The following is a 9,430-nucleotide window of genomic DNA, read 5'->3' as shown; positions in this document are numbered from 1 at the left end:
TGTGTGTGTCTGCATATGTGTTCGCGTTCATCCATGTGTGTGGTGGAGTGGGTAGGTGTGTAAGTGAGTCTGTGTCTTTGTGAATGGCTGGGTGTCTGTGCGTCACTGTGTGTCTTTGTGAACGGCTGGGTGTCTGTGTGTCAGTGTTTCATGACAGCATGACTGTGTGTTTCTGTGAGTGTGTTTTAATATGTGTGTCAGTGTGGTGACAACAGTTGTATGTGTGTATGTGTGTGCACACGTGTATGTAGTGCAGCGCTGGTGTGACTGGAAGAGTCCGTGGGGTTGGGAAGGTTCACAGTGCCGTGGACGTGGGTCCTCTCTAAGGTGCTCCCAGCCAAAGCATTCACCTGGTTCCTGACCCCAGGTCCTAACTACCCTGGGTTCGCTTTCCTCTACCTCCCTCTAGAGGCCACTGGGCGCCTTAGCCCTGACCCGGCCCTGGGTCATTTGCATAACGGTTGCATATTACATGCATATCATTTGCATTGTCTACATAGACTCTGCTTTCAGTTATGCAGTTTTCAAGGTAAAATGGAGTTGCTCTTCTTCAAGGTCATTATATTAAGAATTGCTGCTAGAGTCGGCTCTGAACCGCGAGCCGCCGTGAGCTCTCGGATTCTAGCCGGCGCCAGCGAGCCCAGGGGCATCGCCCGCAGCGGCCAAGCTCATGGCCGGATGAGCGGGACGCCGCCTCCGCCTCAGCCACCGCCGCCGCCTCCTCCTCCTCCTCCTCCTCCTCCTCCTCCTCCTCCTCCTCCTCAGCCGGCGGCGGCCCGGGCCCAGCAGCCATGGCCGAAGACTACTGGGACGGGCGCCTGCGGCGAACAGGAGGAGAAGGAGGTCGAGCGGCCTCAGCCCGGACCGCTGCCCCAGGAGCCACCGCGCCGGTCCCGCGGCGTTGACATTGCTCGCGCGCCCCCGCCGTTGGCCATGGATCGGATGAAGAAAATCAAACGGCAGCCGTCAATGGCCTTCCGAGGGGACCGAGGTGTAGATAAGACCAATGGTGCCCCTGAACAGATAGGCCTGGATGAGAGTGGCAGTGGCGGCGGCAGTGACCTTGGAGAGGGCTCCACATGTGCTGCCCCTGGTGAACCTCGCTCTGGACGGGGCCCACTCACCTCTGCACCAGAGATTGTACACGAAGACTTGAAGATGGGGTCTGACGGGGAAAGTAACCAGGCTTCAGCCACGTCCTCGGATGAGGTGCAGTCACCAGTGAGGGTGTGCGTGCGCAACCATCCTCCACGCAAGATCTCCACTGAGGACATCAACAAGCGCCTATCACTACCAGCCGACATCCGGCTGCCCGAGGGCTACCTTGAGAAGCTGACCCTCAATAGCCCCATCTTCGACAAGCCCCTCCGCCGCCGCCTCCGCCGTGTCAGCCTGTCTGAGATTGGCTTTGGCAAACTGGAGACCTACATCAAGCTGGACAAGCTGGGAGAGGGTACCTATGCCACCGTCTACAAAGGCAAAAGCAAGCTCACAGACAACCTCGTGGCACTCAAGGAGATCAGACTGAAACACGAAGAGGGGGCACCCTGCACCGCCATCTGGGAAGTGTCCCTGCTCAAGGGCCTCAAACACGCCAACAGCGTCACGCTACACGACATTATTCACACGGAGAAGTCCCTCACTCTTGTCTTTGAGTACCTGGACAAGGACCTGAAGCAGTACCTGGATGACTGTGGGAACGTCATCAACATGCACAATGTGAAACTGTTCCTGTTCCAGCTGCTCCGTGGCCTGGCCTACTGCCACCGGCAGAAGGTGCTACACCGAGACCTCAAGCCCCAGAACCTGCTCATCAGTGAGAGAGGAGAGCTCAAGCTGGCCGACTTTGGCCTGGCCCGGGCCAAGTCAATTCCAATGAAGACCTACTCCAATAAGGTGGTAACACTGTGGTACCGGCCCCCCGACCTCCTGCTCGGGTCCACAGACTACTCCACTCAGATTGACATGTGGTGTGTGGGCTGCATCTTCTATGAGATGGCCACACGCCAGCTCCTCTTCCTGGGCTTCACGGTGGAGGAACAGCTGCACTTCATCTTCTGCATCTTGGGAACCCCAACTGAGGAGACATGGCCGGGCATCCTGTCCAATGAAGAGTTCAAGACATACAACTACCCCAAGTACCGAGCCGAGGCCCTTTTGAGCCATGCACCCCGACTTGACAGTGATGGGGCTGACCTCCTCACCAAGCTGCTGCAGTTTGAAGGTCACAGTCGGATCTCCGCAGAAGATGCCATGAAACATCCATTCTTCCTCAGTCTGGGGGAACGGATCCACAAACTTCCTGACACTACTTCCATATTTGCACTAAAGGAGATCCAGCTACAAAAAGAGGCCAGCATTCAGTCTTCGTCAATGCCTGACTCAGGCAGGCCAGCTTTCCGAGTGGTGGACACCGAGTTCTAAGCCACAGACCGAGGTCCCAGCAGGCAGTAGCTGGAGGGATGCCATACCCCTCACAGGGCAGCCCCCAACTGCATCATCCTCCCTGCTTGCTGCCTGCCTACCTGCCTGACTCATGCTCGCCTGCCCACATGTCCCCTGCTGCCTGTCTGAACACCCGACCATTGGCCTGTCGGCCCACCCATTAGCCTGTCTGCTGGGTGCTAACAAAGTTCTCATCGTTCCTTCGCCTGATCTGTCTGTCTGTGTGTCTCTCTCTCTTTCTGTCTCGGTAGTTGCCGGCGGACAGCATGGCCGTGCCAGCCTCCCACACTGAGGCCAGGCCTATACCCCTCCCCATCATGCCCTGCCCCCACAGAGCCACTGCCCCATGGCAAGCCAGGGGTCTGGAGCTAGCCCAGGCTGGGGATCTCAACTCAGACAAGGCACAGTGATGCCTTGGATCTGAGGCTCCCCTGTCTGCTTTCCTGCCTGCCCCACCTGCCTCATGTTGTGTGGGCCTTTTTGTTTGTTTCATTCATTGTTGTTTTTTAATTATTTTAAATGAGGTTTTCATTTTTTAAATGCAGTATCTCTGTATACAGGCTGGCTGGGCCCCACCCACTGTGTGGCCCTCCCACAGTATTTTGTGCAACGAAGCCCCGCTCCCAGCCTTTCCATGGCAGGGACACAACCCCTATTCAAAACCCTGACCATCACCAGACCCTGGGGTCAGCTAAGGGAAAGCATGCCTCGACCACTCGCCTTCCGACCCCCACCTGCCATCCCCAGCTGCAGGGGGACTTGGGGACTACTGGAGACTCTCTGGGAGATGGATGAGGTGCGGGGTCCCCACTCTTTCCCTCCTGCAGTCCCATAGCAGGGGCCTCCTTCTCAGGGTCTCCCTAGCCCAGCCCTCTTGCCCCCGTCCCACTCGGTGCTGTTGAGTAGGGGCCCTGCCAGGAACTGACCAACTCAGCGAGGAGCCATAGTGTGTCTATGTGCACAGGCAGGGACAGAGGGGCACATGGGGGGGTGTGTGCCCAGGCGTTACCCCCTAACCCCTGGGGAAGATGAGGCAGGGCAGGGACAGTCTCTGGGGTCAGTCTCCAGATGGGTGGTTACCTCCCCTTCACTCTAAACCCTGGGGCCCTCAAATGGGGTGGGAGGGCAGGGGCCTTCCCAGGGGGGTTTGGGAGGGGTGGGTTCCTGAATGCACCATAATCGCTGTATGAAATATTAAAAAGTCTAAAGTGAAAAAAAAAAAAAAAGAATGAAAGCCCAAGAAACCTCTGCTTTTCCCTCCGTTGAGCAGAGGGATTGGTTGGTGGGTAGAGGCCCTGGGACCCTGGGAGGAGCAGCTGGGGGGAGGAGACTTTCTTATTCCACTGGCAGTTGCTTTTGGCCAGAGCCACCTATGTCATATGGGAGCCAGAGACAAATACACTCCAACATATGCCCTGTTGCCTGCTTCTCAAGCCACCACCGACTTCCCCCTGTGAGGGGGTTCACTTTGGATGTTTCAGCACCTCTCTACCCATCTCTGGCTGGCGAGGGAACTTGAGGCCAGGGCTGGCCTTATGGGAAACAAAGGAGCAAAGGATGTTTTTTCTTTTCAAATACCTAATACATTACGTATATATATGTATATATGTATATTCATTAATTTTTTTCCAGTTTTATTGAGATATAATTGACATACAGCACTGTATAAATTTAAGGTGTACGGTATAATGATGTGACTTACATACATCACGAAGTGATGATCACAATAAGTTTAGTGAACATCCATCATCTCATGTAGACACAAAATTAAAGAAATAGAAAAAAATTTTTCTTGTGATGAGAACTCCTAGGATTTATTCTCCTAACAACTTTCATGTGTAACTACAGCAGTGTTAATTATATTTATCATGTTGTACATACATCCCTACCTAGTACAGAAGTAATGATATTTCTAATGCCACAGAAAATACCAACCCAAAAGGCTTCCTTAGGAGGGCTGTACCCCCAAAGTATCTTCCTTATGGGCCATCACTGTGCTCAGCATTCCCTCTTTAGATATGGGTTGAGTCCTTTCTGTGTGGTTTCTGGCATGTTACCTAACTTGCACCCATTTTCTCATCTGTGAAAGGGGCAATAACAATTGTACTTAATACTAATAACAGTACATAGGGTTTTTGTGACGATTAAATGAACAGTGCAGGTAAAGGGCTTAGCTTAGTTCCTGGAACACAATAAAGACTCAGTAAATGTTAGCATCAGCAGTTCTCATGGGCTCCCTCTGAAAACAGAGGTTCCGTAGTATGTCTTTTACACTCTCGTATAAATTGTTTATCAGATGCTCCTCAGACTAGCAACAGGCTTGAATCCCTTCAGTGTCTTTCAGGAAGTCAAGTCCCCAGGGAACCTGGGCTGCTTTTGCCTTCCCATGGGTGGAAGCATTTCCAGGGGCAGCATGGGAAGCAGGAGATTCTTTGTCTGTGTCTCCATGGATTTTTGGATCACTTTCCCCCATCAAAGGGTCAGCAGTATCTTATTTCCTTCTCAAAGTCAATAATTCATCTTCTCTTTTGGTCTTTACTCTGAGTAAAGCCCTACTGGCACCAAGGGCCATCCATGACTGAGTATATTTTAGGTTCCCAGAAAACAGAGCTGGAGGCAAAACTTAGTGCTAATGCTATCCTGGGGGTAGGGGTGCAGTCCCAGGGCAAGGAGAGTGAGAAGAGAAGGGAAGGTAGGCAACAAAGGAGGAAAAGCAAATGCTGACCAGCCACAGCTTTGTAAGGAAGTGAGGAAAGAAAGCCAGTCAGTTACTTACTCATGAGGGATGTCTGTGGTTAAGCTGAGTGGAACCAGTGTGACACAGAACAGTTTGCCCAAGGTAGAAGAAGGCAGAGAGTCTATCAGCCAGCATCTTGGTCTCTCATTGGTTCCAGTTTTCCCCATGAGGAAACTCCCTTGCATTTCTGGGTCATGTCACCTGGCCCTTCTGGGCAGCCACTGGGGAAGCCAAATCCCATGCCCTGTGGTATGGCGCCTCAGCTGAGTCCAGAAGTGAGAACCGCCAGCACCTCCTTATGTCCAGTGGATTGAACCTGGGCACTGGAGCTGCTATGGCTCCTGTGTTGGATGCAGGGGAGGCTGTGCCAGAGCCTCATCCCAGGGGAGGCTGAGACGGTGGTGGTGGTGTTAGGTGAGATGCAATGGTAGCAGCCTGGCTCTCCATTGAGAAAGTAACTGATGGATGGTATGGGAGGAAGCTGCGGCAGAGCAAGTCCAGGAAGGCACCTAAGTAGGGTCTGATTCAGCCGCCATTAGTCAATTAATTAATACCCAGTTGGGACCAGGTGCTGCAGTCTGGACCTTACCCTGCAGGCAGTGGAGAGCCATCAGCATTCTTGAGCAGACGAGAGACCCATTCAGCACTCAGCAATGACAGAGTATGTTAGTCTGCTCAGACTGCTATAACACAGTACCATAGACTGGGTGGCTTAAACAACAGAAATTCATATTCTCGCAGCTCTGGAGCCTGGAAGTCCAGGATCAAGATTCCCGCCAATTTGGGTTCTACTGAGAGCTCTCCTGCTGGCTTGCAGACAGCTGCCTTCTTGCTGTGTGCTCACATGGCTTTTCCTGGGTATGTGCTCACTCACAGAGGGTGGCGGGGGGTGGGGGAGGGTGGAGAGAGAGAGAGAGGGAGAGAGAGTGCTTTCTGGTGACTCTTCTTGTAAGAATGCTAATCGTATTGGATCAGGGTCCCACCCTTATGACCTCACTTGACCTTAATGACTTCCTTACACCAAATACAACCACCCTGGCGTTACAGCTGCAACATGAGAATCTTGTGGGGGGGCACAAACATTCAGTCCATGACACAAGGGTTATTTGGAGAGGGTCTGTTTTCAAGTCTGCTTGTCTTTGCCCAAAAAAGTCAGGCGGGGGCTGCTATCAGAAGCCCTGGTATTCCCAACTCAGTTCAGGGGAACAGAAAAGACTCAGAGATCACCGTTGCCTAGGGAGTTTCATTCAGCAGTGGGAGAAGGTCCTTCCTGGGTCAGGGACCAGGGTTCCTGGGTTTGAACCTAAGCTCTGCCATTTAAAAGCTGGGTGACCTTGGGCAGGTGACTCAGCCTTTACTTATTCAACACACTTTGATGGAGCATTTGTTATGTGCTGGACCCTGTTCTAGCTGTTAGGGATACAGAAGTGAATGACACAAGATGAACAGATTGAAATCCCTGCCCTTGTGGAACTTACATTCTAGTGGAGGCAGCCAGCCTATGAACAAAATAAGTAGGTGATAGAGCATATCTGAAGGTGACAAGGGAGTGATGGAGTGGGGATGGGAATACAGTTTTAAACAGTGGTTAGGGAAGGTCTCAATAAAAAGGTGATGTTTGGGACTTCCCTCGTGGCGCAGTAGTTAAGAATCCGCCTGCCAAGGCAGGGGACACGGGTTTGAGCCTTGGTCCAGGAAGATCCCACATGCGGTGGAGCAACTAAGCCCATGTGCCACAACTACTGAGCCCACGTGCCACAAACTACTGAAGGCCATGCCCCTAGAGCCCGTGCTCTGCAACAAGAGAAGCCACCGCAATGAGAAGCACGCGTACCACAATGAAGAGTAGCCCCCGCTCGCCACAACTAGACAAAGCCCACGCGCAGCAACGAAGTCCCAACGCAGCCAAGAAATTAAAAAAAAAAAAAGTGATGTTTAAGTAAAAGCACAAAGGAAGTCAGGGAGGGGACAATGCTGATCACTAGGGGAGACCTTTCTGTGCCTCAGTTTCCTCACCTGTACAGTGGGGTTGTGACAGCACCTGCTGCACAGAGCTGCTTTGAGGGTTGAGTTAATCCATGCAGTGGGCTTCGACCTGGCCGGGCGCACAGTGAACACTCATTAGTGTTGCCTGTTATTATTGTCACTGCTGCTCAGGTAGGATCCTGTCCCTGCCACCTCTGGGCAGCACTCCTGGGCTCCAGATTACAGGGGTTTCAGTGGCCTTCATCTCTCCAGGAGTGGGAGCAGCTCTCCTCCATCCCTCCTCATTAAAAGGGGACACACACCCTTGCAGTTGGAGAAGCGACACATGCATTTTCTTTTTCCTCAAGCATCTAACTCCCAGAGGGAGTCGCAGAAGAGCCTTTAGCAAAATCCAGGTTTAGGAAGCAGCTTCCAGCCTTTCTCTGGAGCATCTGCAGACTGAGTTGAGCAGGTGTTTATGGCCCAGCTCAGAGCTGGGTTGGGAGTCGGAGTCACCCACCATGAGAACCAGACCCCCAGCAGCGGGGTCGTGGGGCCCTGTCCTGCTTTCCTCCAGAAGTGACTGGGTGGCTGCCCACTTCTCATCAACAGGCACCGGGAATTCCGTCAGCAATTGGGACGCCATTATTTACTATCGCAGAGATTTTTGTGGCTGTAATTTACCACCACTGTGAAACCGGGGACCTGAATCCCAGTAGCCCTCAGTATAAATACTGCATCTAATCAATCCTCTATTACTAGGCAAATGCATCCTATAGGCTACTGATGTCTTTTCCTTTCAAACACCTAATACATAATTAATGGTACTTCTAATGCCACAGAGGACACCAACCCCAAAAGCTTCCTGCTATATAATTTATACCCACCCAGACAAAAAGATTGGTTTATTGGTTCACTTATCATGCAGGAGTGTGCCTCCCCCTCCTTCCCCAGGAAGGGGCCGTAGAGTGGATGAAGGCAGGAAGCTAACCCTCCAGACAGCATTGAGCTAAGCAGGAGGATGGCTACGTGTGGGAGGGTACCACGTGCCAGCTTCCTCATGGATTGTCTCATTCAGTTCTCGTGAACCGACCTGTGAGGGAGGTCCTCCTGTTTTCCCACTCTCCAGATGAGGAAGCCGAGGCCAGAGAGGTAATGCGACCCAAGGTCACACTTGGGCCTCTCTGCAGGTCGGTGGACTGCACGGGAGAGCTTGGAGGTCCAAGCTTGGACTGTGAGCTGTGTGACCTGGGCAAGCGGCTTAACTTCTCTGAGTCTTAGTTTCTTAGCCTGTAAAATGGCAGCCACAGTTGCTCCTTTGAAGGATTATTCTAGAATTAGAGATTAACGGCATGTGTTAGGCACTGGAAACATGCTTACTGTTTTCCTTTTTTGGAAGTGAATGGTGAGAACATCATTTTTGAGCGTATTGTTTTGCCAGCAAGGTGGTCTTTGTTGGCGGAGAGAGTATTTTGGAAAGAGACAGGTGTTGAACACCCTGTCGTCAGGAAACACACCTTCCCTGGGCAGATTTGGCTCCATGAGAAGCTCCCATCACAGGGTCCACCCGGGAAGTTTCCTTCGCCAGGCTTTGAGTGGCATCAGCCTTAGGAATGAAGGAAACATGGTTCCTGTCCTTGAGGCGCCACATCTGGTGGAAATGAACAGACTCAATACTCAGTGTGATGAGGCATAACCAGGGTCAGCACACAGGCGCAGGACCCTGACGGCTGGGGGCCCTGGGGTGGTGGTGTCACTGCACAAAGGAAGGAGGTGCCAGGTGGTGGGTGGGGTGTGGCCTATGCCTACCACAGGGAGGGGCCTGAGAATAAGGACTGAGGTGAATTTTGAGTGTGAGATGGTTGGGAACAAGGGTCCAGTCTTTCCCAGGGGCGTTGGGGTGGGCTGTCCATCTTGGCTCCGCCCCTCTGTCCTTCCGCTCTCTCAGGGAGGAGATGGAGCTGAACGGGCAGAGCCTCCTCCCCAGCCTAGGGAGGGAAGGGGAGCCGGAGGCTGAGCAGAGGCAGGAGGGGCCGGAGTGCTTGGGGGTGATGGAGAGGCTGCCTGCAAACAGCCACTGTGACCAGGTGGGTGCAGAGGCTCACAGGGGACCCCTCACAGGCTAAAGAACTGGGATTCAAATTGCTTTCCTTCTCTCCAGGGCAGCCCTTCCCAGGCCCTCACTCCGCTCACCACCGGAGCCCCCAGGCTACCCCGTCACTCTTCCTTGTCCTGTCCAGACCATAGCAGACGTGGCTTATGCCTCCAGAACAAAGAGCTGCT

The 9,430-nt window shown here is 52.9% G+C and overlaps 1 protein-coding gene across 1 annotated transcript; it reads left to right on the top strand.

Moving 5' to 3' along the window:
• The first annotated feature begins 738 nt into the window (after positions 1–738).
• LOC309802480 (cyclin-dependent kinase 16-like) lies at positions 739–3,599 on the top strand. The gene is made up of 2 exons (XM_082618071.1): positions 739–2,386; positions 2,697–3,599. Exons 1-2 carry the CDS (start codon positions 934–936, stop codon positions 2,735–2,737), a joined length of 1,494 nt encoding a protein of 497 aa, XP_082474197.1. The 5' UTR covers positions 739–933; the 3' UTR covers positions 2,738–3,599.
• The last annotated feature ends 5,831 nt before the right edge of the window (positions 3,600–9,430 follow it).

The sequence above is a fragment of the Mesoplodon mirus genome (assembly GCF_964341445.2).
Source record: "Mesoplodon mirus genome assembly, chromosome: 4".
NCBI lineage: Eukaryota > Metazoa > Chordata > Mammalia > Artiodactyla > Ziphiidae > Mesoplodon > Mesoplodon mirus.
Note: the sequence above shows the minus strand (reverse complement) of the source record. Positions and strands in the feature narration are given on the sequence as shown.

Coding starts and splice junctions, on each gene's coding strand:
- LOC309802480 (XM_082618071.1), top strand. CDS start 934: ATGGATCGGATGAAGAAAATCAAACGGCAGCCGTCAATGGCCTTCCGA. Junction 2,387..2,696: donor TTCGTCAATGCCTGACTCAG/GCAGGCCAGCTT, acceptor CTGTCTCGGTAG/TTGCCGGCGGACAGCATGGC.